Source organism: Sparus aurata, chromosome 17, assembly GCF_900880675.1.
Source record: "Sparus aurata chromosome 17, fSpaAur1.1, whole genome shotgun sequence".
Taxonomy (NCBI): domain Eukaryota; kingdom Metazoa; phylum Chordata; class Actinopteri; order Spariformes; family Sparidae; genus Sparus; species Sparus aurata.
Window position 1 is genome coordinate 11,497,976 of NC_044203.1, and position 27,657 is coordinate 11,525,632.

The 27,657-nt window shown below is 44.8% G+C and overlaps 1 protein-coding gene across 3 annotated transcripts in view; it reads left to right on the plus strand.

Moving 5' to 3' along the window:
• The window catches only part of rspo2 (R-spondin 2), a 60,644-nt gene extending 35,710 nt beyond the window's left edge, over positions 1-24,934 (plus strand). For 2 of the 3 annotated variants that reach the window (XM_030392727.1, XM_030392728.1), the window contains 3 exons: positions 624-767; positions 1,054-1,242; positions 24,673-24,881. In XM_030392727.1, coding sequence (XP_030248587.1) covers positions 624-767; positions 1,054-1,242; positions 24,673-24,788 — 449 coding nt within the window. In that variant the 3' untranslated portion in view covers positions 24,789-24,881. Of the gene's footprint in view, positions 1-623; positions 768-1,053; positions 1,243-24,672 lie in introns of all 3 variants that reach the window. The other variant, XM_030392729.1, reaches the window with a different exon arrangement.
• The last annotated feature ends 2,723 nt before the right edge of the window (positions 24,935-27,657 follow it).

Below are 27,657 nucleotides of genomic sequence, written 5' to 3' on the forward strand. Positions count from 1 at the left end.
TTTGCTGACTAAATGCATCAGCATTTGTTTGGAAAGGCAGCGCATGATGTTGTTGTTCCCCCCAAGGCCCCCCCCCTTTCATATTGTAGCCAAAACGTAAAGGATCCTCACAGCTGGCCAGCACACGCTTAAAACAAAACCTGACCTCCCAATAATCCTCCGCTACGGAAGGATCGGAGCAGTGTGGAGTGATAAGAAAGCATATTAAGGAAACTATTCAGAGCCCTGATGGGATGTATTCTTCCTGTTGCAGCGCAGCTTTAGTTGAAAACATGTGAGCGTGTGTGTCTGTTTCCAGACTGGTGCAATTGTTGAAAGGGGTCAGCGTGACATAATTTCTCACCGTCTCCGCTGTTGCGTTTTCACACTGTTGATTCGCCCTCTCTAAACAAGAACAGGAAGATGAAAGAAAAAAAACTGTCGGGCAAAACAAGCTCTCTGAAATACACTTGAGCCCTGGAGAGAAATGATTCACAGGGCATCGACTGCTTTTTCTGCGGCAGAGACAGTATAATCCTTTCAAGAACCCCCTTCCCCAAACCCCTTAGCTTTCGATCAACTCCAGATGAGAGGGTTGCTCAGACCCTGACGACTCTTCTCTTTCTCCCCTTCTTTTCCTCCAGGGTGCAGGATAGAGAACTGCGAGTCCTGCTTCAGCAAAGACTTCTGCACCAAGTGCAAGTCAGATTTTTACCTACACAAAGGGCGCTGCTTTGACAAGTGCCCCGAGGGCTTTGCCCCGCTCGAGGACACCATGGAGTGTGGAGGTACGTGAGACAACACAGACATATGAACCAAAAAAGTTTCAAGAGAGTAAACAGCACTTTTGCACTTTCTTTACCTGCACACAGTGATCTATAATTTCTCGGTTCAACTGCTTATTTTGCACCAAAAAACGAGCAGTTCAGCCGGGACCACACACAAAGAGGTTACAGCACGCCAGTAAAGCTCCCTCACCCTGTATTAAAGCTTGACCCGGGGTCTTTGAGTTGCCTCTAAACGGCACACTGCTGTGGTTTCACTGCACATCACTGTTTCTGTGTGTCTCTGCAGAGGGCTGCGAGGTGGGCCAGTGGAGCGAATGGGGAGCCTGCACCAGGAGAAACAAAACCTGTGGCTATAAGTGGGGTCTGGAGACCCGGACGCGGCACATTGTAAAGAAACCACCCAAGGACACAATACCCTGTCCCACCATCGCTGAGTCCAGGATGTGCAAAATGGCCATGAGGCACTGCAGGAGAGGTAAGGATGTCGTACCATTCGGCCATATGGTGGTGTGTGTGAGAGAGCTATTCTGTCAGTCCGTCCGAACTCCATCCACGTTCACTTTACACTACTCTGGTGAATATTAAAGAAAAACAGCCCACTTATCCCATAGGAGGGCTCTTTCCCCCCTCTCTGCGTTCCACCTGTTTCATGTAACCTCTTGTACCTTGCGCTCAAACTTTGTTTTTTCAGCGTCTGCGTTTTTGAGGTGCACAGTGGCGTTTCCGTGCATGAAATATCAGTATTTTTCCATGGCGGGCCTTGTTCTAGCCAGTTTTTTTTTTTTCTTTTTCTGAGGTATATTTTTCCCCCATCTCCCTTCCTCCCCTCAGTGGAATTCTTCAAAGTACGAACTGCAGGTTTCCTCAATGGCCGTCTCTGTTTCCTCCCGTCAGCTCGAGAGATATTTGCGGTGCACACAGCATGTATGTCAGGCCATTAAATGAGAAGTCAAATCTGGAATCTCTCCGTGTGCGAATACAGCTAAGGGAAATATTTTTTCTCTCAAAAAGTAAACCATTTTCTCTCAGACGGTCCAAACACACCATTTGGGGTGATGGCCCCGGTTAGCAGTGCTTTTAAAATAAATGTCTTCTCCCCTAATGTACTTTTACATCTCTCATAAACTTTGGATTAGGATAGGCCAAGTGTAAATATTTAATTCACCAAATAAGGAAGCAATTACGGTGGCAGATATCATTCAGGCTGTCAAAAAGAGAAAAACATTGTTGAACAGAAAGGGGGAAATATTCAAACCTCGAGGATTTCTCTCCATTTTTGGCCTGGAGTGTTGAATGGGAGGATCATTGAGTAAAGTGGTGAAAGAATAAATAAACTCGAAGTAAACCCCGATAGTTTCTCATATTTCAGCACTAATACGGCAGTCGCTGCTGTCTGGGTTGGAAACTGTGATTCCATGGCACATTTAGTTCCTAAAAGCTCCCATCCTGTTTGTGAGGGAAACTCTCCCCAGCCCCCCCCCCCCCCCCCCCCCCCGTGCACCTCTTCATGACTTTTCTGTGCCTGCTTGACCTTTTTCCGAGACACTTTATGACCTTCTTTAATTAAAATTTGGCATTGTTGCGCATGGTTACTGTCGTTAATTATCTCGAGCATGAAGTCACTGACGGGATATTGTTGTGAAGTCTAAATTGAGTGCACGGCAGGGCCATTCATCTTCGGACCCTTTAGAAACCCGCAGCGGACTCCCCATGTCCATCTTACTTAAAGCTGCTGCTCCCCGGCGGCCGTTTCCAACCTCTCAGCGCAGTTCCTCGTCCGGTGACTGAGTTACGTCTCTGCTGCCTCAGCTGTGCGTAAAAGTGTCACTGTGTGTGCATCTTGAGGCTCTCCGGGCTTGTGAAGTGCTGCGGTGGCCCGTTTAATAAAGGTAAATTTCAGACTTAGGCATGTGTTGTTAATTCCCCGCCGCTCGACCGCTAGTTAAAAATCCCCCACTTGGCAAAAGCCAGTGAAATGCAACACTCTTCAGTTCAAATAAATACAACGCAAAAAATGTAAGCGGCAGAAGTCGGACGGGACGAGGTCCAGAGCCGTCGCATGGGAGCTCGGCCGACTGACATTGTAAAATAATCACTTCCCGTGACTGATAATAAAGCGCGGTTCCAACGGGAGGAGAGGCCAGGTGATCAGGAAGCGGAGGTTCAAGAATTGACTTCTTCGTGAAATACATACACACACTTTGCAAGCCATATGTCCCCTGTACCTCTTGAAAATAACGGGCTGTGCAACGCAATATCGTAAATTTAATCTCTAAATACATTCTAGAACTGTATGGAGTTTACATCCGAAAGAAAACATGATAAATACAAGAAGTGCTGTGTAATGATCACTTGGAACACGAGACAGTCTAAAAGTGAACACTTCTATCTGCTCTTCTCGCTGGACACCAGACACCAGTGTTTAGGATAAGCACAGGATTATATAACCGCAGACCGTAAAGATGCTGTGGATTAAACGGAGACGGAGGAAGCATCATGTAGGTATACACTATTTATGGAAATGCTTATCTTATCACCATGGCTTGCATTTCTACATTTCCACGTATTTAAATTACACTGGACGTCATCGACAGATCCCTGTCTCCCAGCTTAGCCGGAGCCGGGCGAGGACAACGCGAGCGATCTTCTTCTTTTCCCTCTGTGTCGCCAGAGATCTAATCCCTGTGTAAAACACACGCAGGCAGGGAAAGTAAAGCCCAGATAATGTCAAGAGGAGAGGCGTTTTCACAGCAAACATGAAGAATTGTGTAAACCGTGTCTGATGTGTTCCGTACAGTGTAAACACCGTATATCATTCGCGCTGCTGGGACTCATTTGCCGTTCTCAGCCGGTGTTTGCCAGAACAGCCGTGTCCTGATAACACACTCACGAAAATGGCGGGGAGGAAAAGGCTGCGCGGCGCACGCGGAGAAGACAAAACATGTGGCGGTGCACTGTCACAAGAGCTATTTTCATCCAACTGTCAGGCTAATTTTAGGCACGCTTTTGAAGGTTGTGGAAAATAAAAATTGGATTCGGTGCGTTTCCAGCAGCTGGGTCACACAGAATAGTGAGGCAGTGTTCTCTCAGGATCCTTGAGGGGACCAGAAGGGTTCACTGCAAAAAGGGAAATCATTGATTATTATTATCATTATTATTATTATTATTATTATTATTATTATTATTACAGTATTTTTGTCTTTCATACGCTTTTTATAAGAACAAAATGTTAACTCTTCATGGGGGTTGGTGGTCTACTTGTCAGTTCACAGGGCCACTATGTAGTTTTGGAGAAGACATTTGAATCAGAAGGGTAAGATCTTCATCGACTGCTATTTGATGCCTGAACGAACTAAATAAACAAACTTTTTTAGACTGAATAAACTAAATAAACAAACTGATCTTCGAACTGAACACAATTTCATACTGCTTTACTTTGTTTATATGTGGCGGACCCTGCCACCTTTTATAGCCTCAAACAGAGATCTGGGGACCTTATTTTCCTCTGAGAACAGCTTTTTTATTCAGTCACGGAAAAACAATAAATACCTCTGAGTCTGTGCTATAACCTCATTGGTGCTGTAAATATTAAAATTATTTCTCCAATACTAGACAGTGCTCATTTAAGTGTCCATATTGAATAGTTTGACCTGCTTGTTTGTTTCTGGCAATGAGATTAAACAACTGCGCCAATATTTATCTGGGGTTCCCGCTGCTATTTATCACATTACTTCAATTAGAAAACGTCAATTAGAAAAAGCCTGCCTGGCAGTGTTTGTGAAATTCTACAGTTTTCACTCAGCTGTTTAAAATTTGGTGCAAGTAACAAACGTGCGAGACAGTCTCTAAAGGAATACTTCTTCTCTCACGGCTGCCCGGCTGCTGCATGTGCCAGGCGTTTGCATCGTACCCTTGAGATGGTAGGATGCTCTTCTATCCTCCGGATGGTGCTCTGGACGGGCTATAAACAATAAAGAGAGTTTATTAATAGCTGCTCCGGCACTATCAGCATCCACAGACTGGATTCCCCTTCTCTCTCCGTCTTGTGAGCTGAAGGGAAGGTGAGGAGAGTGATAACGCGGCAGCGCCCGGCTGCTCCATATTGATGCCATTAAGGAATTCCCTACAGAGATTTCCCAGCAACCCGTCATCGGATTCACTGGTTTACAAATAGACGCCTGTGACAAGTTGTTCTTCCTCTGCCTCATTTTTTTTTTGTTTCCTGATGCCACTGCGTCCCCTATCAATCCATCTGTGCATTTCCCCTCTTCCTCTCTTGCCCATCCGCTGTCACTTTAATCTTTGAACAACAGCTGCTTCTGCCACGCCACTGACATTAGATGTTGAGTAAACAACTTAAAATGTTAAAGCTCTCGAAAAAAAAACTCCCACTTAATCTAATCCCTGATTTGAGATTTAAGAGGGAGTAAAGTCCAACACAAACACACCACTGCAACTCGGGCTAATTTCCAACAGTTTTTTTTTTTTTAACAAATCGGCTTTCAGATTCTCAGACGGCACAGGAGTCTTTATGGTAGCAGGCCAGGGTGACATTTGTGCTGCTCTACTCTGCTCTGCTTGCTTGATTTGTAGGTTAAAAGAAGCTTCTTTTTAACGGGCTTGTGTGGGTGCAAAGAAGCGGCCAAGCACAGAGCGAACCCAGACGAGAACAGAAGTTTTACAATATGAAGTTATGGAACAGTAAAAAATCATGGCTTCACAGCAAATTTTGGAACTGATAACAGAAGCATATTTAAGACCCGGTTTTCCTGAACAGTGATGCACAATTTACTCTCCGAATGCCTTTATGACTGCTCGTGAAGACTCACAGCCACCCTGCTGACCTCATGGAAAGAAAACGAAGGAAAAGCAGCGAGAGGCAGGGAAAGAGAAGGGAACACACAATGATTATCTTTGGCCACTGGATTATGTACCTGTACTTGGAGAGCTGCAGGCCTTTGTGGGAGTATTGATCTCCCGTGTGTGTAACCAGAGAAACCCTTTCTGCTGTAGGGCTCAGCCGAGGCCAAGCCTTCCATCCCATCAGTCATCCGAGTGCTTGGGTCCAGACACCACTAATACTGTCTGTCATAACTTCTGTGTGCAGTTTGTGTTTGCACTGTAACTGTGATAACTACCTCTCGCAGCCACGATGCCTGATCTATTCCCTCCGCCATCAATTTGAAACCCTGGATAAACAAGTTTTGTTACACGTTCTGCGGCAGGGGTGTGGAAGAGCATAAACCCACCTCATCACTCCTCCGCATCGTGACATCTAAAGGCCCTTCGAGGTCTTTGCCTGTATTTAAGGCCATTGGACAAGACGGAGAGGCGGGCAGTCGTTTAATTTTCCCCACAAGCACCTACAGTCTGGTGCAGGAGACCAAAGTGAACCCAGATCCGCCTCGGATCGACCAGACCCATGAGGATTTGGTTGACTGGTGGGATTTACGCCAGGTTCTGTCTGAGCCAGTCTGGTTCTGCGGTGAATCCACAGCGCTGTGGACCTCCTGGTCCGCACCGTCTGCGAACCATCTGCTCCAAACTCTGTGCTCCTGTAAACCGATGCACAGAGCAATGGTGATTGCCTCAAATCCGCTCTGGAGGAAGCTCAACCGCCTTGTCTGTAGTGCACAACGTTTGAGACACCAAACAATTCCGGTTTCTTGCGTTCAAGCAAGCAGTTAATGCGCGTGCATGCATACGAGCGTGTGACACACAATTTCGGTGTTTATACTTGCTGAGCCAAGAGGTTTAGGCTCTGGCGAAAGATGCCATTCAGTTCTGAGCATTTTAGTTACGCACTCAGCATGATCACATCTGAGTCTGGCCTGTGTTTGGCTTGGAAACCCGACATCCAAACACATTTCTGGATGTGTTTTTGTCAGATCTAGGCTTATACCATCAGGCCAGCTTCTTCCTTAAACAGACGCACGCTTTCAACATGAGGCTAATTGATCGAATGTGTTCGTCTCTTCTCTGGGGAAGAGCTCTTGGTGCTGTTTGTCCAAGCCAAACAACAATCGAGCTCTGCTCTGCTTGAGCCACCGCCTTGAAGTCTACCCAAAGCACTAGAAAACAGAGGTTTGCACTTCGGTTCCTTCACGTACTTATCTCATTATTCCAATTAATGTTCCCCGGGTGTGCTCTACGGGAAGTCAGGACTTTTGGAAGGGAGAGCTGGTGCGCAGATGACAAGTCCCGCTCTGATTTCTGCCACAGTGGAATGACTGGGTGATTAACGGTGATCTCTGGCCCGGGTAATATCACGGACAATCCGGATAAGTTCTTCCCGCCAGCGGGAGCGGAGTGAGGAGCATTTTCCCATGACAGAAGGAGGGCTCTAATTGGCAGCCGCCCTGTCATAGTGATTATGTGTGCCTCACACCGCAGCCTGTTGTGACTTGGGGAGCCACGGCTTAATCTTCATTTAATAAGGCAGCTCCATAGGGGCTGACACAGTAGCTGGTGAGAAGGCCTCAGAAGTACCCTGCCCCCTTTGGACAGCATGGATGGCCCGGCTCCGCACACAGGGCCTGAGACACCTCGCCGACGCCACCACCACCACCACCCACCGGACATGCTTGCATCGTTCATCTATTTAATTAAACGCTGCCGAAACTGGTTGTGAAGTTTAAAAAAAAAACTCAGAAACACAATGATGATTCCCTCATGCTGTACGCACGACTGTGAAGCCGTAAAGCTGAGATGACACAAAGTATTTTGGAAGCTTCGCACTGTGCTGTAGTGAAAAAGAGCATGGGTGAAGAGGAAAGACACATCAACCTGTCATGACTTGGCCTGGTCTCCAGCATCCCGATGCCAATGGCAGTTATGGTCACCGCTGCGGTCACAGTCACAAATTAACACAAGTTCTGTTTTAGCTATCCCATATTTGCAAGTCTCTGCCATAGATTATTCTTTTTTTTTTTTCCCCTCCATCTCTGCGCTTCTGTTTCATATCTCCTCCTAACCAGATGAAAATTGATTATCTGGGCTTGTATCTGGACAGGCAATCAACGCTTGCTTTATGCTGATAGTCTGAAACCAAACTTTCGGGTTTCTTTTTTTTGCCTCTCGCGCAGTTTGCGGCATTAAATCTTCCATCTGAGGCGAAAGTCGTTACCAGTAGTCTCTGAGACTTCTCTGCCCTGGGTACATTCCTCATTGGTGGGGGCAGGAGGTGGAGGAGGGGTCTCTGATTAACTTCCCACTAAGTGCCCCTGCTCTCTGACCAAAATAAATATGGCTGCTGTCATTTTGTCAGCAACTGTCTTCAGAGAGCAATATTTGAAACACCCCATGATCCTGCTGGCTTTTATATGGAGAATCCATCGTCATACCACAGGCATGAGCCATAAACATGTGGAGGCCTTTCAAAGACCAGGGGGGTGGAGGGGATGGAGGGAGGGAGCGGTGGAGGAGGAGGGGTCAGCGGCGCTCACTGGGGCTCTATACTCCACATTATTGTCATCTGGTCTTTTCCAAGCAGGAAGAAAGAGGAGGGGTGTGAGCGAGGGATTTTTCTTTTCTTTTCTCTTTTTTTTTTTTTTTTTTTCACACTCTTTGGCCTAGTTGAGTTGTGGTTTTGCAGAACTGCCTCGTGTACACACATTAGATGCAGCAGTCCTCCTATTTGTTTGACTCGCTTTATTGTGAAGCGTGCATCGGTAGTAATGCTTTTCCAATAAATCCAAGCCAGCAGATGTGGGTATCTTTCGAGAGTGAATTGAATAGAGGCCAAAACATTGTCAAAAGTTGGTGTTTACACCCAGTCACGAAATTCAATCTAAAATTGATCGTTTGTAAGCTCAAACACCCGGGTGTTCTCGCATGCACACAGTAGTTCTGCACGGCTTTATCAAACAGCAGGAACGCTGCGTTGGTTTTGCGAGGCTTCCGTTGTCGTCTTCTGGCAGAGGAAATGAGGCATATGGGCCCGACATCAACAGCCCCATCAAAAACAGACGTACGCAAACAAACAAAGTGGCAGCAAACTGGAGGGGGAAAGAAGGAGGAGGGGGAGATACTGTACAGAAGTGGAATGTTTTCATGTTCTCATGCTCCACAAACGGGAGCTATTTCCCCCCGCTGGGCAGTATATGGGCTGATATTGCCCATGACACGGTTGGAGCTGTAAAGCGCACCTTCGGCGAGCTTTCCCTCGTTGGGCAGCTTGTGCTGTTACACCCTGTGATTTTTTACAGTAGCCGAGACACGGTCTGTGTCTTTACGGGGATGGATGGCAACAGCTTGCGATGAGATCTTTGAAGTAGAGTTCAACTCATATGCGGGGCTCCGTTTTGGTCTCTTTTAAAAGACTTGATGACTGCCAGCCAGAGATGACCACTTGTGATACGACTTGTGAATTCTTCCTGATTTTATGCCAGAAGGCTGACCAGAGAAATCGATACAGTGAGGTGTTAAAAGGATTTTTATAGAGCGGCTTCAGGGGTGGCAATCTGTAAAACTTGTAATGAAACCTGCTCACCCTGCTTTAAAAAAAAATCAAGAGTATGGATTTGGAGTGTGCTATGATGTAGTTTTAGAGACTCTTCCACCCTGACAGGCATAGCCTTCTAGGAAAACTTTATTCAAAATATTTGAAATGGTGAAATGTATGGAATACAGGCACAAAATAACATCTGGTTCATGGGTTTGACCCTGTGTAGCACAGGCCCCTGTTCCGGGGTTCCTCAACTCATATTTAGATAACCCGAGCTGTGTCATCATGCTACATCCCTGCACCTCCGCTCTCTGTCTGCCAGACCTCCAGTCCGACACCGCTGCCAGCTCTCCTGTGGGCCACAAACCCTTTCATCTCCAACATCTACGCCGCACCAGGCACAAGAGGATGCACACACACGCGCTTCCAGACGCACACATTCACGCAGCCAGAGCGTGAGACGCGCGTAATAGACACCGACAGACAATAAAACAGACCTCACAGGCAGAACAAGTCACCACATTATCTACCCTTTTTCCCTGGTCCCTGTTTCCATTCTCTTTTCCTGCCTCCCACTCGAGTGACACTCTCTCACATCATGTATCACATATCACAGTGCAGTGCTGTCTGAGGAGCAACGTGCATGTCACGGAGGAGGATGTGTTCGCGTGGCGCACATTGTTCGAGGCAGCGCTGCGTGCACTGGAGTTCTCCCTCTCCAGTGGTCTGGCTAGAGGAGTGAAGAGGGAAGGCGAGGAACATCTGGTGCACAGTTGCACTGGCTCAGCCACCAGAAGCTCCTCTCCTCTCCTCTCCTCTCCTCTCCTCTCCTCTCCTCTCCTCTCCTCTCCTCTCCTCTTTTCACCATCCTTCCCTCTCTTTCTCCATCACTGGAGGGCGTCTTTATGGAGACATCACAGCTTTTAATTACAGCTGGTGATTCACAGAGAGGTTGTGGCTTCTGACCCACTCATGTCCACGAGCGTGGACCCAGCAAGCAGACATGCAGACACAACAAAATGCAAGTATAGGCCTGCCGGCCTTGTCTGTGTGTGTGTCTGGGTGTTTTTTTGTGTGTGTGAGCTAACGGTGACAAATACAGGGGGGATGCAGACTAAAAGCACAGCCATTATAGTGGTAAGTAGAGGCCAGGGCCAATTTACCACAGTTGTAGGGCACTACACTCCCATCAACAGGAAAAAATCCAAACACTCAGGTGATGTCACAGGTTAGGGATTTCAGCTTAACAGAGCATATACAGGCACAAGTTAGAGACCTTAACATGTTTTCTCACTGCATAAAACACAAGCACCAACCAGCAAAGTCCATCTTCTGTGAGTAAATGAAAAGTCACTGGTCTGGAGCCAGCAAGGCGCCTAACTGTAAAGTCAACGTCAACATATTATCCTCTTACAAAGGTGATAGTGCATTAACTACTGCAGAACATATCTGTCTCGCTAAATTCTCCAGTGTTCCCCAGCTAGCCACTAACTTCGTCATTTGTCGCTGGCAGGCAGCGTAGAGTGGATTTATTGGAGAAACCATCTGGCTGTCACTGTATAACACCGGCTAACTTCAATCAATCAGATCAACATCAGGAGAGCACTACCACCAACAGAGTTGATCGCAATTGGTTAATCAATTCAACGCCTACTGAAGCCCGTTGAGAGAAGAGGGAAGACATATTTTCCATGAGAAAAGCCTTCAGTGCCGGTCCTTGCCCTTTGCTAACCTCTTGAGCAGCCACTATTTCTGTTTTCAAACCAACAGCCACTTCTCTCGCTGTTTGTCACATCTTAACGACACACGCATCTGCAAGTAGTTGCTCAAAGGATGCCGATCTGTCGACCCGCTGTGGTTCGGGCACGAGCACAAAGCTTGTAGCCCGGCAAGACAGATGCAGGATCAGGTGATATTTCTCTCTGGGTCGGTCACGATGAGCGACACTTTTGAAATTAAATTTGGTCTTTTGACTGTTACTAAAACAGAAACATTCACAGTAGAAGTTTTAACATAACAGCCATACATATAGTATGTTCTTTTAAAGAAAACATAAAACGCTTGTATCACGCTTTAAACCTTGGTAGTTCTTATTGTTTTTTACATTTTCTACATCAATGTGATTTTCATTACCCTCATACACCGTACAGCCGGGTCGAAACTTCTCAAAGTTTTCCTATTGAAGAAAATTGTAATTGTAATATACAGTATACATTTAAAAAGACAAGAGCTTCATAAAAACTTGACATCCTTCGCAGAGAGGGAGAAAAGACGTTGGCTAGATCACTAAATCTCAGACATCCTGTAAGTCAAAGTCAGCCTGTGATCTCTGTAACTTATGATGGGTGTTCTGTGCAAGATGCAATCCTGAACTTGTGTTTGTCCAGTTTCAGTGGTTGCAGGCAGATGTATTCATACAAAATGTAAATAGTGGAATATGTATCACCATTTTATTGATTTAAATATATAATATTGACATAAAGACATGTTCTCAGAGGGAATTTTATGATAAAAATAAAGTTTTAGTCATTTACAATAAAATACCCACAATGTTTCTTGAGGTGGGTGCTGTCCTCCTAGTTTCAGACGCTCACATTTGCGTATCTGTAGTTGTTCATTTAGTGTGATTCGCACGCATCGACATCAAACACATGAGTGTTGTGTCTTGCCAGAAACACCCATTATACTGCCCTGTCAGGGGATATAACATGATGGCCCCCTAAAGAAAATCTCAAGACATGATTGAGTGGTCGATGTGATGAAACTCGACCCATTCCAAGTACCATATCCAATCCCTTCAAACATAAACGCTCCTTCCCGCTGGGTGGCAAGGTTCAGGACCGTGATCCCAACAGGCCTTGAGACGTTTCGTTCAGATTAGTGGGAGCTTAAGTCTCCCTTTGATTTGATTCCTTTTCTCCGTCTCCTGCTGCATCTCCGACAGATGCTGCTGCCTTCTGGAGTACACAAACCTCTCCTCGGCGAGGTGAGACCCTGAAATGACCGTTGAAATTGCACTGTAATCATACACAGCTAAAAACAACAAGAAAATGTCTGCCATATGCCTCGGAGCCCTCTGTTTGTGTTTTAGTGAGTCGGAGGTGGATTATTGACAGGAGTGTGCGAGCGGTGCCTGGATAGAGGAGCTGAGCGGCGGTGACTGTTATTTGCCCGTGTCTGTGATCAGATCTGTCAGAGCCACTCAGCTGTCTGTCTGCCCGGTGTTTGACAAGTGGTTGATGCAGCACAGGCCTTAGAGAGGATCAAGCCCTTCCTGAATTGGCTTTACCTCTCTCCCCTGTGCAACAGGAGCTCTGGGAACACATCAAACACATCCCCCACCCCCCTCCCAGCATTTTCGTCCGCGGTGAACTGATGAACTATTTTTATCAAAAAATATGTGCGCGCTGTTGGATCATCAGAGGAGACTGCACGGATGTCAGCGCCTTTCGAGAGTTAGCCGAACAACTAAAGAAAACAAAAAAGCGCCAGTCGGACTTGATTCCCTCGTCACTGGCCATCGCACGGGGATTGCGGCATGATCCTGATGGCCCCTGTGTCTGTTTTACTGTCTAAGCCCGTCTGACTTAGCTTGGCTCCCCACTTGTTAGGGTCTGGTCTCTGTTTTGGGACAGTTGTGCTTCTATGTCCAAACATGTGAGGGATTTCCTCCTGGGGTTTCCCAGTAGAGAGAAGTAGGGATAAAAGGACTTGCGCAGAAATGAGATATAAAGAGGGAATCATGCTGGACAATTTCCTCCTAGATCCCCCCCCCACCGCTCCCTTAAGCAAAGCCCCGCAGAGACAAGGAGGATGCAGACCAGGTGGAAATAGAGACCGGAGAGTGTGTGCGTGCATTTAAACATGTGCACGGAAACGCTCTCACGCACAAGCACACGTTGTTATGGATGCTGGAGATGGTGATTGGTGTGGATCACACATGGGCACTTTGTTCCGTCTCAAAATAGCCGTAACTCCCCGCCCCGCTTAGAAATTGTTGCTACGCCTGTCATCTTTCTCTTCTTGCCTGGCACATAATGCAGTTTTACGGTGATGTCGCTGTTAGATATACCATCAAAATTCTTTCTACTTTTTGAAACAATAGGTTCTTGATTTTAAACCAAGCTAAACAAAATCTGGTTCTCTCATTTCTAACGAGCGACCATCGGTATTTGGCTGGATTACAATCATCATGGGCAGACTTTATTCTATCCAGCTAACGGAGCTAACGTTAGCCTTTTTATGTAGCATAAACGCCTTTTCACACCAATGGTAGATTTTAATCTGCGGAAAACAAAACGTTACCCTAACTCTCAGGCGGGCGGTACATTTTTTTGACATATCTCGATGTCAGCGGATTGCCGCCTGCGAGAATATACACATAACCAACAAAATCCTTTGTTTCAACTTCCAGGTCATAGCTAGCTTGCTGACAAAATAGGAGAAAAAACTTTTGAATTTAGTTTCCCATGTCCAATACTGCATGACAAACTCCACAAACACTACCTCAACATACAAGTTAAGGATAACACGTGGCTTGAGATTACCCAGCAGCTGGGATACAATGAAGATTGCAGATATTTATTTGCTAACGTTATATGTTGGCTAGCCACAATAGCTTACATAAGCAGCAAATTTGGGGGTCCATAGGGAACGTATTCAGCCTCATTCATGTAACATATATGAGCTTAAGACTCAATTTGATCGTGAAATGTATTTATTAATGCTACTACAAACATATTGGCAATCAATTTCAGATGAAAATGGAACATGGCACCGCAGATAGTTTGCACCGGACCCAGTGTTTAAAGTTGTCACACAGCAAAATCAAATGTGGATTATCTCCATTGTAAGACATTGTATCGGACAAGTGGGGAATGTCCTTAGGTCAGAATCCTCACCAACTGATGATCCGGCTACATGACATGAAAATATCTAAAAAGCATTGTCCTTGTATTGGTGTGTAGAGCCTTTAGGTCAGGCTAATAAGGAAAAGTCTCAGATCACACTTTTATTGCATTCTGACATAACCATTTGGCAGCTTTGCTTTTTCACTGCTTCAAATTTTAACACAAACTGTTTTCATTTTTACAATACAACAGAAAAAAGGCTTTTAGGGTTAGGAATCTCCGATGTTTGGCAGATGCAACACTATCTCAGTAAACAAGTTTGGCTCTGTTTTGATCCAATAAAGAGCAGGACAGAGCTGCTTCTGTTACACTAAACTCTGATAGAAACCAATGAGTGGCTTCCACACAGTGGAGGAGAACCACACGTTAGATAAGCTCGCAAACTCAATCAATTACACTTTTATTTTCCATGGTACACCCTGCCATGTAGTAGTCAGTAGTTTACAGTGTTGACAAATTGTTTGTAAAAATCCCTCCTCGATCTTACGGCCGCAGTGGGCTGCAGAAAGCCTTCAGCAAACCTTATTGCGTGCCCCCCTCATGGCTCTGTTAACAACCATTTTATTCCTCTCCATAAAGTGGGGTGGGGTGCTGTAATGCAGCGGGATTGTTTGTGAAGACCTAGGGGCTCATGAGAGGGGGCCGAGTCAGGTAAATCCCCCGACCAAGGCCCTCTGTTGGGGGTGGACCCCCCCTCAACCCGAGGCCCCAGACTTACATTAGACTCCTGGAAATGCAGATTCACCTCCTCGGACAAACAATAAGTGTTGCAAATATTTGTCTAATATTAATATATTTAATATTTGCTAGTCCTGCCTTGATCCACTGTCGGTATGAGGGGGCTCTTTAAAAGTGCACAGTTAATCCTGGTGGGGTGCTGGTTTACATGGAGAGACGATGATTGTTGAGGCGGACTGAGTGTGTTTTATTCTGTTAGTCAAAGGGATGCCAAGCCTGATTTGCTGTAAAACGGGAAAGGTAGAGCTCTTACAGCTTTTATTGGCTTCCACTTCTTAATGGCACAGCAAGGATAATGAACGATGTCGAGCTGCAGTGACACGGGGACGCAGGTGACAGTTATATCGGACTTTCTTGAGAGCAGCTTGTTATCAAAGATTGAATAAGACAAATAAATGCATGCTGGATCTCGCAATCTCGTGTCCGCTGAAAATAATTGATTTCATCAGCCCAGTGCAATACACTTAATCGGAAACGAAGATGAATGACTATCATAACTCGGTGAGACACTTCCTGCTTTGAATCACAGCTTGTGGGAATTACGAGATGGATCAAAGCCTTTATAGATGTCGCATCTTGATACAGAAGAAATGGAAATCAAAGTGGAGCGCTCTGGTCCTTCTCTTTCCTCGAGTAAAGACAAACAGAGTTCACATCTGTTGTAATTTCCCAGCTGGAATGATGAATTTGCTACTGTATATCCCAGCAGGTTTCCTGATCTTGGATACGCGGTCACATTTTAGAAACCGCCCCCTTCGTCTGCCGCCGCTATCTTCAGCTTTGCTCTGCCTCGCCCCCGTGCACACAACAGATACAAACACAAACAGACCCACACCAGTAGCGGGCCTGAAGGAACTCCCTTTGATAAGTGCTGAGCTTTATATTTTTCTCATCAGAAAATGAAACACAACATTAAGCCATTCATTAAAGTCAACTAAAGCTAATTATCCCTCATTTGCCCAAGTGCCCGTGGGGCAGGAGAGCCCCATATACTTAGACCCAGATGTGTCGATGAGTCAGGCGGGGAGATAGCAGACCGCAGAGGGGGCCGCTCACTTCTCTCATAGTCCTGCGGTTTCAAGGCGCATCGGGCTCAGCGGGCCGGCCGTGATGCCTGTTCGCTGCCTGGCTGCTGACGTTACTCCCTCATGACACCATTTTCTGTGTGAAGCCACTGCAAAACAGCAAGCTCCCATTAAGTGGGGAAAAGGTCGATAATGATCAGTTATAAGCCTTAATTCAAAATTGAAACATTAAGAGAGAGTGGCATTCCTCACTAGCTGGCCCATTTTTCTAAGCTGTGCAGCGGCTTAGTCACGTAAACACCAGGCTTTCATTAAAGTGAGCCGTCTATGCTGCAGGGGGCGGCAGGGTGCGTATAGAGTCCTGCTTTGCAAGCTGAACTACATGTCTTTACATTCTGGCAGCTTCGTGTGGAAGTGGGAGAACCGTTACAGTTGGCAGGATGTCACAGCCCAGAAACCATACATAACATCATGTGATTTGACTCATCAGGTCTAATTTCTTACTCCTCTGTGTCTGGTACCCCCACCAGACATTTAGAAATAATGGCTGAAACCACTTTACCACTGGAATGATGAAATTTAGGCCCCATCACTGAGTCCAGTTGTCTCAGGATGAGGCATCTGCTCACTATAATTTAGGAGAGTCATTTGTGTTTTGACGTGAACCTTATGTGAAACGCTTTCCGTGTATGGTATATATGAAGCTGTTACTAGAGTTTTATTAGATTGGATGCTATTCCCTGTTGAATCCACAATTTTTCAAGCCGAGTGTATTTATTCTTATAAATCTGTCCTAGTGCAGCTTTAAACTAATAAACTCTGCATGGATTGGTTGAAAACCATCTGCTCCTGTGTGGGACCCTTTTTAGCTTCCCCCTAGTCAGGACAGTTAATACTGCTGTTGTTGAAAAGTGATATATTTAATGAAAACTAATTTAAAGAAGGCAACAGTAATCATATTTGTTAACACGGTCGACCATTCTGTTTGCCTTTTATTTATACTGGGAGACTGTAAATTGCTTTATCATATGTTTTGAAGTTTTAGAGTTATGAGGTTGCAGAGCTTAATTTGATTTGGCATGGAAAAAAAAAACCAGGAGATCCATGTAAGACACTAGTTAGCCAGCAACTGTTGTGGCCTAATGTTTGGCTAGCATAGCAAGCTAGCCAACTTAGCACTTTGCCACATCAGTGATAGGCAGTGAAGCATTTATTATTTACGCATTACAGTAATGTAATACATTTGAGATGAAATAGCCTATCGTGTATTGTTTCGTAGATGCTAGGTAGCTGATGCTAGTTTATGCTATATTTTCCCATCTTATCATTTCATCTGTTATTCCAAGCAGCCTAGCAAGAAAAAATGTGCAGACATTGGCTTCCGACTTGTGATTCCGAGTCAAAGCTCCCAGGAATTTCTGACACCGACAAACTACTTAAAACCACTGACACATCAACAAAGTGTTGGCGTCAAATTCAAAATACAATCCAATATCAACATTAACATAATTGCTGATATGAATACAAAAAATAATTTTAGAGGAGATTGTATAAGCTCAATTTCATTCACAAATAGCTACGTTATACCTACAAAAATAACTAATTGAGGCTTTTTGATCTGGTGTGACTGCCAGGTTAGCACTAGCACAGGGTTAGCGTTGTTTATTCGATTTAATATACTGTACGTCAACACTATGAGTATATGAAGGATTTCAATACCATGTTGAGTCAGCAGCATAAAAGTGAACGACAGAAACCTGAGAAATCGTGCCCAAAGTTTCCAATTTAGAAGTCTGACCTAGAGGATCATTCTGGTTAATTTTTCCTAGAACAGTAGGAAGAAGTAGTTCACAACTTTCCAACATTTCTGGAACACAGTTTAATTGTTTAAGTGAAGGCATATGAGCGGTAATAGCTCTGGAAAGCCATCGTTGGAAGTCGGCCTAATTTAACATCTGTCATGGAAGGTTTCGACATGATAACCTACCGTTGAGCGCTCGAGCCAGAGGTGGTAACCCAAACAGCACGGGGGTACAGTTCAGTTCCCCGTATTGTGAAAAGTAGCAGAGCGTGACTTTGACCTCTGGAGAGAAGCTTAAATGTTTGGGGTCATCATCTGTTCTGTAGCCGTGCTTGGCAGGTTGCGGCTGCTTCTCGCCGGTGTGATCGACCCTCTCCAGAGGGGAAAAAACACGCTGTCTGTGCTGACCATTGAGCATATTAATCACCGTGTCAGTCATGCATGTTTTGCCGGGACTTCTCTGCTTAGAGAAGTTAATCTCCGAGCCGGGTTTTCGCTTTAACTTACTGTCAGTGAAACGAAGCATCAAAGAGCCCGAGCGCTGAGCTAACCTGCTTTTTTAATCTCTGCGCAGATCCTCCGCCGGGTCACAGATGAGAAAATAATGACCGACCTAATCCCAACATTAGCTTTTTAAATCGGAATGCGTATGTTTTAAATCATTCTCGCCTCGCAGCGTGGTGATAGTAAGCAGAGCACGGGGGGAAAAAGGGGAACGAAAGAATGAAAAAGTGAATGAAAGAGTGTGATCCAGAGTAACCTTGTTAGGGCTAAGTGACGCTGTGCAGAGAGCCTCTTGTCAGTTGGTTGGCAAGATGAGCTTCTTGTAAATGATTGTCCTCTCTGTCAAAAGGCTGATTTCATTTTTCCTACATCTGACGTCTGCGTTTCTGCCGCAGTATTTCCCAGTAGTGTTCCTCCCAAATATTGTAGCCTTCTTCACTTTGTCCAGGCCTGTATTTGTTACAAATTTTTACACTTTTTCATCTGTATTATGTTCCCCGCTGCCTCAGATGTCAAATCAGCCTTCCAGAGCCGTCTAAAGTACCATTAGGAGTTTTGGCCTACCTCTCGCCTACGCCTTTAAATGAACCGCGGGTCGCTCGAGGTCACAACACTGCGTCCCACCTATAAATCAGCTGAAAACTAAGTTCAGCGGCAGTATAGGGCAGCGTCAGCATCCGTAACCTTTTCCCAGACAGAGGAGTTGTCGGTGTGCGAGTACAGAGAGCGCTGGCTGGCTACAGATCCTTTCCCCTTCACAGCATTATAAATGTATGTGTGAGGAGGCCCTTAATGGCTGCTAATCCAATTTCTGCCACTGAAATCAAATCTCACTGGCGCCAGTAGTTCTCTCCTTCCCTCACAAATAATGGCCTCCGCTTTGGCCTGTTTATGAAAAAGACGATCCGCCAAAAATTCTGGATTTACCTTCCTTAAGTCCACCCGAATCTTCTTCAAAATTGTTTTGATTTATTTATTCCCCCCCCCCCCTCCGTGTCCTACAAAAAGTTATTAATTGACCGTCTGCGTGGAGTGGAGGGGATGGGGTAACAGGAGAGCGGGGGGTGGGGGGGAGAGAGAGTTTTCAGCAGTATAGGATCCAATTTACCGTATGTCTTAATGCCTTCTCGAGGTCAGCCATTGATTTTTTTCTCAAACCACAAGCGATGGAGATAAGATTAGGCCTTCGATTCCTGCAGTGCCGCCGGAGCCGTTAGTGGATGAAATCACCAGGCCTGTGCCGACAGTCGGTGCAGTGCTCTTTTTTAGCAGGTCGCGGCCTCTCTGATTATAGGGTAACGTATCGAAAACCCCCACATTTGCCTCGGGGGCCAGCGAAGAAATAGAGATATCTTCCAGAGTATGCTCAGTGACGAAATAAAAAAAAAAAGGTAAATAAACGCTTGATTTTATAGGAATATGAACCTGTGGTATTATGCAGACTTCCTGTCATGTAAACTTATGCATATTCTTGACTTTGGTCCCTTTTCCAAAACAAAGATATTAGCTTTGACACAGATGAAGGGGAGCTTTGGCTTTGGCTTCCTTCCCCCTGGATATGGATTTGAATGATTATCTTTCAGAGCATCAGTTGGACAAGTAGTCATATTGCCATTCCGCAAGGAGATATTATTCTGGAGCGCCAACCTAATAATATGATACATCTAACGGTGCTTAACTCTTAGTTGGATCTGCACCATGCAGTCATCTCGATTATTGCTGAGAGCCTCAAATAGCATCACAGGGACACCGAGAGGGGGAAAAAGGAGAAGGAGAGGGAGAGGGCAGAGAAGAAAAAGAAAGAGTGGTGGATCTCGGCCGGCTTTGAGAGGTTATTGAGGAACGTCCACCGCAGTGCGTGCGGAGGAGTTTAATATTTCTTTGCTCACTGGTTTGGCAGCCGAAGAGATTGGAAATGACACTAAGTATTTCTCAAGCGCACATAGGTGATAATGATATAGAAGCTCACCATAACTGATGCAGAAGCATAGAGGGCACATAATCATTAGCAGATAGATAAAAGGGAAAAAAAAATCCACAAAGGTCATCTCTGACAGCGGTAAACAAGCATCCCACCGCAGGATCTGCTTCTGATTCAGAAATACAAAACATTTTGATTTGCTCTCGAGACTTTTGTTTGTTTGCTTGATTAAGTTCTCGGCTGAGACTCCAAAAGCTCAACGTCAAGCTGGCAGCGGGAGATTGTATCTGTGAGGGGAAAACTAAACATTGGTGATACTGTGGTTTGCTGTAGTGATAGTGAATGCAGCCGCAGCGGAAAGAAAAGCATAAATAAAGATGATCTTTTTTTTTTTTTTTTTTTTCTGATAAAAGCCATAGTCTGATTTGACCCTCGCAGCGCACAAACAAAGACAGAGGATGATTTGAAGCCGACTGTGACTTCCAAGACGAAATTATCTCTGCATGCTGTAAGATTTATGAATTTGTTCTTGGTTTTGAAAGCAATTGAGATGACTTAATCATTTCTTTCCAGGCAAATTAAACTGTTTCCTCTGTGAACCCTGGTAATCAGCTTAAGTGATTACATCGCTCGTAAATATGAGATGATGAAAGCTCAGTTGTTCTGACCGAAGTGCCCTGAGGAGAGGCTAAATGGGAGTTCTGGGGTAGATACGATGGACCATCTCACTATGTTTGTATCAGATGCTGGGGGAAGGGGCTTTTGTGGGGATTGGTTGCCCTCTAGCTGTCAGCGTTGAGATTAATTTATGAAATATGGTCTGAAATAGTTGTGTAGGTGAGTTTATGAAGCTCCGTCAGTCGCTTCGGGACATCTGAGCCGAGTCTGAAACGCAATGCTGTTACTGAGAAGCCCGATTGGATTCAGGTTCTGCTGGGAAAAGTGTTGGCTCATAAAAGTCAGATTGTATTAATAAACAACATTAATCATCAGGGATGGTTTAAAGGACATTTTCTCTGTTTAGCAGAGCTGCGGTGTGGAGTGGATCAGCGCACGCACCATTATGAGAATGCGTACAATATCCAGATTCAGAAAAGGGATTAAAAGGGTAGAATTTGAAAGCGATGACTGGAAAGCATCAGGCATCAGCTGAGTTTATTTGGTCCCTGCTGAAAATATGTTTGTAGCTTTTTCTTTCTGTTTTGGAAGAATTTAATGTCCGGTGCCTTGATGGCTGTCATCAACTTCAACCGAAAGCACAACATAAAAACGAAGGAAAAAGTCTTGGAAGCAGCTGCCCAACAAAGACAGACTTATTTTGTCTCTTTTTTTTTTCCTCCAAAGTACTCGTCAAGCTACTAAAACTAAAGGAAAAAATAACCGACTAGATGTTGACTAAGAAAAACAAGACATCCATTCATCAAAATGGATATTTATCATTTAGAAAAACAGATTGTCTAATAGGAATAGGTGCATTTATTTATTTAAGTGCAAGCTACGGCTCACTTTATAGGTTTTAGGCTACTTGCTATAGCTTTTGCTCGAGCTGATAGTTAGTGTAATGGGAGCGTAGCTCTGTTACAACAAATTTTAAAAGCTGTTTACATAGAAATCATAGATTTGAGTGGCAGATTTATATTTTGCGTAGTAGGGGAGATGTCAATAACTATGATTAAGCCCACACTGTACATTTTAAAAGTGGACTTTACCAGCAAAGTAAAGTCTATTATTAAATTTGAATTGTACACGCTAAGATGTTTCAACAACTTAAAATGAATAGTCTACGCAGTAATTTTGAGGTTCCTTGATTTTTGGGAGTTTGAGCATGTACGTCTTAAACCATTTTGACCAAATGTGTTTGTAGCAGTCACTGCATTTTACCTTTGCAGAGCAGACAAATCCAGAGCCTTTGTAGCTTTCCATTGTCCCTCACCTAAGCTGGGTCCAAGTTTAGTCACAAATATTTAAAAGGTTGTCATATCAATGTAAGATGACCAGTCAATGTAAATGAAAAACCTCTCTGCATTTTCTACCTCTAGAGCTCACATACTCAGTCTGCATTTGCAGCTGCTGACTTTGTTTCCTTCCTGCAGTTTTGTGTGTGTGTGTGTGTGTGTGTGTGTGTGTGTGTGTATAAATGTGTGCTGCGAGCGCTGTTGCAGAGGAGCGTAAAACTCTTTGGATCACAGATCTCCTGCCCAGTCCTGAACAAGCCAGGAAAACTACTTTTTAACTTAACTCACATAAGTATTTGTGTTTCAAGCAATTGCTGTAAATGCAGGCCTTTTCACTTTAAATGCAGCCTTGCGTCCAAGGAATGGTCCAGGAGGGCTTTGCCCGTTACAGACGGAGTTTAGTGCTGCACCATGTGCTTTATTGCCATCAAATGTAATTCATCTTGAGTTGATTGCACTGAAAGCCGTGTTTGTCATGCACCTAGCAACACTGTTTTGAATGAAAATTACCTCTTTAAACAGCAATTAGGAAAACGGACCTATAGGCCAAATGCCTTTCAGCCTCAGCTTTACTTTGACAAACATTATCATAGCGTAAATCATGCAAAAAATCTAAAGTGGCATCAGCAAAGCAAGTGTACAAAATCCTCTGGCACCACTTTCATTTGGAGGGCATGCAGTTTCGATGGGAGAGATGTGAAAGTCGCTTTCAAAGGGGTGATTTTAACTAGGATCTGTGTGAGAGAAAACTTTATTGCCATGGCTCGGATTGGCAACGTGACTCAAAATAACAAGATTAGATTAATTGCAGGAAATGGCTCTGAGATGGTTTGATGTTTGCATGCATCTGTATTATTCGTTGGGAGACCCTATTAGCAGAGCAATATCTTGCCCCCTCATGCGTGTCGGCTTAAACGAGCGAATGTTTTCAAATCTACCTCACAGTGTAGCCCTGAGAAAGGGAAATAGGTCTTTTGTAGGTCTGCTTAAAGGGCCACCGCAATGCCAGCATATATGAGAAAGGCAATTAGAGATAGTGCCACATTTTACACGCCGTTACCTACTTTTTTCGTGAGAGTAAAGGCTCGAACAAGTGCAGTAACAAGGACCCGGGACCAGGCAACTGAAAAACGAGACTTGTTTTTCTGCAGCCCTTTTCCTGTGCTTCCCCCCTCAGCGAACCGTAGCGTGGCTTGTTTCTTTGTGTTCGAGATCAGGATCCAGATATCGTCTCATCATCCAAGCCTTACTCCACTTTTCCCCCCATTAGATTTTCTTTTTCCCTTAAATTCCCTCACACTCACTCCTCTCCACCCCCCCTCCCCCCTCGCGCACATACATCTCGCACACACACCTCGTTATCTTATTTGTGGCCTTGGCAGCCAGATTGTTGCCTTGCGGTTCGGTAGCAGGAGTTTTCTCTGTCACAGAGAGCTGTGGGTGCAGAACCCTCCACCACACAAAGCTTCCATGAGAGCAGGAAGTCGGCTCCCAGCATGCCTTGCCCATCCCAGTGAAACCTGGGACGGATTAACCTTGGGCTGGGAGACCTCTCCAACTTGGAAAGAGAGTTATGCAACCTCCCATACTTATCTCCCCCTCTCTACGGCAGTGACAGTGAAAAGTGTTGGGCTGAGCAGATATTTGTTTGAAGCTGAGGTTCAGTCCTGAGGGTTGGAGCAAACGAAGACCTGATATGTGGTGCTCCCTCACTTACGGGTCACCTCTTTAGGCGAGCCTGCCTTTATCATTCGCCAAAGTTGCGTAACTCGTCAGACATCACTGTAAGGGCTTTTTTGGAATCCCGAGGAGCAATCGATACGCAGAGTGCACTTTGAAGATTGTAGCTATAATCAAAATGTTTCCAAAGGGGTTTTCTTCCCATTCCAACACCTTTTTTTTTTTTTTTTTTTTTTTACCAAATCCTGGACAGTGTAATCAAATCAAAGCTGGGTTCCCACAATAAGCACTTTGAGTTCACTTAATCCATTCCACTCGTCTGTGTCGTGACTGTTCTTGTATGTATTGCTGTTTCAAAGTAAAATCAATCAAAATAGTGGCGCTCACAAGTCATTCATCCCCTGCAAACAATGTCACCCATCGACGTGTTGCATCATCCCATCAGTGGTGGCTTTGTTAGACGTATTCTGACCTGGCTCAAGAAATATCCCAGTTTGGAGTCTGACTGACTGTATGAAGTCATGGAGTACTACAGCAGTACCCCCGGCGCACTAGAAGCAAATATGCTTATGCACCACACAGCTGCCAACAGTCTCTTTGTAGTGAGGCCAGGTCAGTGAGGTCAAGGGATGGACTGCGTTTCCGTGCGGATCTTTTCATGATAAAAGTTGCCTGACAAATGCTCAGATTCTGAGTTCGCTTTCCTTATGAGGGCATCAAAGGCCTTACACGTAATCGTAAGAAAAGAAAAAAAAAAACCAGATCCAAGCAGATTAAAAGGTACATTAGGGTTGAATGCACAACAGCGATACAGGACATTATCGTAGGATTTTGACATGAGGTTGTTGGTATCGCTGAACCGTTGTGTGGGTAGTACTGATTGGAGGGTTAACCAGTTCTCTTCTTTCTCTCTCTGTATTCCCAGGTGGCTCAGGGAAGCACCGAACTAAAGAACCAAAGAAGAAGAACAAGCAGAGGCTGCGGTTTCGGGCCCAGAACCAGCACAGCGACCACTTGGCCTCTGCGCGCACCAGCCAGTGAGGACTGAAACTACGGACTTCCCATTGAACAAAAGAACCAACGCAAAGCTGCTAGCCGCTGCTGCACCCATATTCTGACCGACGACTATCCCCGAAAAACCCCACCACCTCCCCAACCTGCCTCCCAGACCAACCCCAACCAACCGACCCCCCCCCCCCCCCCCCCCCCCCCCCACCCAGGACACAACCATGACTCACAAGTCCGTCACTACAGAAGTATAAGTCTATATCAGCATTACCACACTAAACACATGCTTCATGCCTCTGCCTCCCGCCTGCTTCTCCCCCCCTGCTGCACTGACCAGCCAGGTGACTCTGTTCTCTCAGCCCCACCCCCCCCTCGCCTCGCCTCGCCTCGTGGACCTTTACAGTTGACATTACTGAACTCATTTCCCCGTCATTAACAATGTCATTAACCGTGCAAGGGTGATGGAAGACGGAGAGGGGGCAACTAGAGACTGTGGAGGCCGGAGAGCTTGAATGGAGGGAGGTGGATAGAGGAGGTGGAGAGGGAGTCGGCAAGCGAAAACTGCTCGCGGAAAAGGGAGGGGGAGGGTGGGTCGCACCAGGGAGGATGAAATAAAGATGGAGGACGAGGAGACGAAAGAGATTCGGCCGAAGGAAAGGATGCCGATGGACAAGAAAATGGCATCTTGAACTGAAAGAGACTGTTTTTTTGTTTCCTATATTTATGTCAAAGCTACCCTCACCTTCCCCTCTCAGCGGAGACGGAGCGTTCCCATGTGTGGCCTTTATGTTATGTACATTTTTGAGAGTAATATTAAAGAAATTACCGTGCATAGTTGCAAAAGTATTTTATTCTCAGCACAAACTGTTTACGTTTCAGACCGCTTTATGCTCTAACTGTATAGTGTGGATAAAAAAAGAAGAAGAAGAAGAAATTTAGTTGTTCGACTAGCATGGCAACAGACTCATGTGTACATAGTTTATCTAATTATGAAAGCTTATTACTGTATTTTCAGTATTGACTCGTTCACCGTTCTAAATGTTTTAGAGATACAAAGGTTGTAATACCGAGCTACAGATTAAAATGATTAAAAAACAAATAATAAACATAGCCGCCACATAGCTATTTCATTTATATGGTATATATTTGATTATTTATTAATTCTATTTTGTACTTTTTTTTTTTGGTTGTTGTTGTTCAGTGAGAATTTTTTTTTTCTTTTTGCCTCATACTGTTACTCTTATATGCTGAAATATTCTTTGAGTTCCCTTATAACAGTGCATATCTTTAACACGTGGAAACGGTTTTTGTCTGATGTCACGCAAAGTGTTGTACTCCATTCATTTGACCTCATCTACTGATTTCAATGTTTTAAAAGAAGAAGAAGAAGAAGAAGACGAAAAAAAAAGACAAACTATGCTTTGACATATTCTAGGTTTAATAATTAGGATCCAGCAAATGTATGGTCATAGGACTGCATATGTGTACATTGTGTTTTATTAAAATACATTTCATGTGACTGTATGATGAAGACTTCCATTATTGTCTATGGATGGCTAATAATATATGTGGCTAAACTCCGTCGTTTCCTTGCTTCAATCCGCTGTGCAATTATGTGCTTCTAGACACATTTGCGAAATCCATCATGTCGCACTGCATGACACAAGTGCTACCTCCAGCCAAGGGATTGGCCACGGTCGATTTGAGCCTTAACAGCATGACGGCACTGTTAAGGGTTCGTAATTCACTATGACGTATCCTCGCTAATGGTACAAATCCAGCGCACGTCTTTGGTGGCATTTCAATTCCAACGTGCCTCCTTGGCAAGGATTTTCAGCTTTGGCACTTTGGCTTTCATCGCGCGCACACGTTCGATCACCCCTTCACGTGATCCGCGCACCGCTCACTCACTTTTATGGTCCTCAAAAACACCAAATAAACACATAGAAAAGTCGCCTCTGGGCTAAATCTGCCTGGTGCACGAGCAGTGGAATGTTTTAATGCAGGTCACGCATAATTTAGCCCAGGATCTGCTCCGTGTAATCATTGTCCCCGTAGAGAAAAGAAAAGGGAGCCGGATCTGCCAGACGGCTCGTGGATGCACGGTAGCGGATGAATCACGTTGTGTCACATATATCTCACCCTGGAAGACACAGACCACAGTGTTCCTGCTCTGGTTAACCCCCCCCTGAATCACACATGATGTTTTCCACAGGGAGGCTGTCAGTGTTGAAAGACTGAACTCTTTACACGCTTCGTGTCCATCTTGAGACAGCTTCAAATGCCTGAAACGTCTTTCACAGGTGTCCACAAAGTGCCACTGCATGTTTTACACAGGAGGTTATTCATTTTTCACAGCTTAACACTTCCAACTGGTGATATTTCATTACGGGGCCTCGAAACTGACAAAATGCAAAAGGTTATCTGTATGAAAGTATGACTGAATACATCATAAATTAAATAATAATAATAAGCACCGCAGGTAGAGCTAACTTTTGCCATTAAAGAGCAAGTTCACTCAAAATCATCAATCACCTGCTCACCACTCATGTTAATGGAAAGTCCCGTGATGTTTCGTAGTCCATGAAATGTTTCTAGAGCTTCCCAGCAGATCTAACAGTGTTAGAGCGCTCTCCTTAACCGCAGTAGATGATGACTTGTTTTAAAGCGAAAATATATACTGAAAAGAAACATGAAATGGCTCAATACAGCTTGTCTGCTGTTATCCAAGTCTCCAGGAAGCCCAAAGGTCCCAAACTGATTTAGAAAACACGCTATTTACACCTCCAGATTGGATGCGTGCTACCAATTTTTACTGAGCAGCTGAAGCTAGGACTTGAGCTTTAAATTGGGTGTGAATCATGTCTGTGCAAATCAATTTTAAATACACAGATTTTTTTGA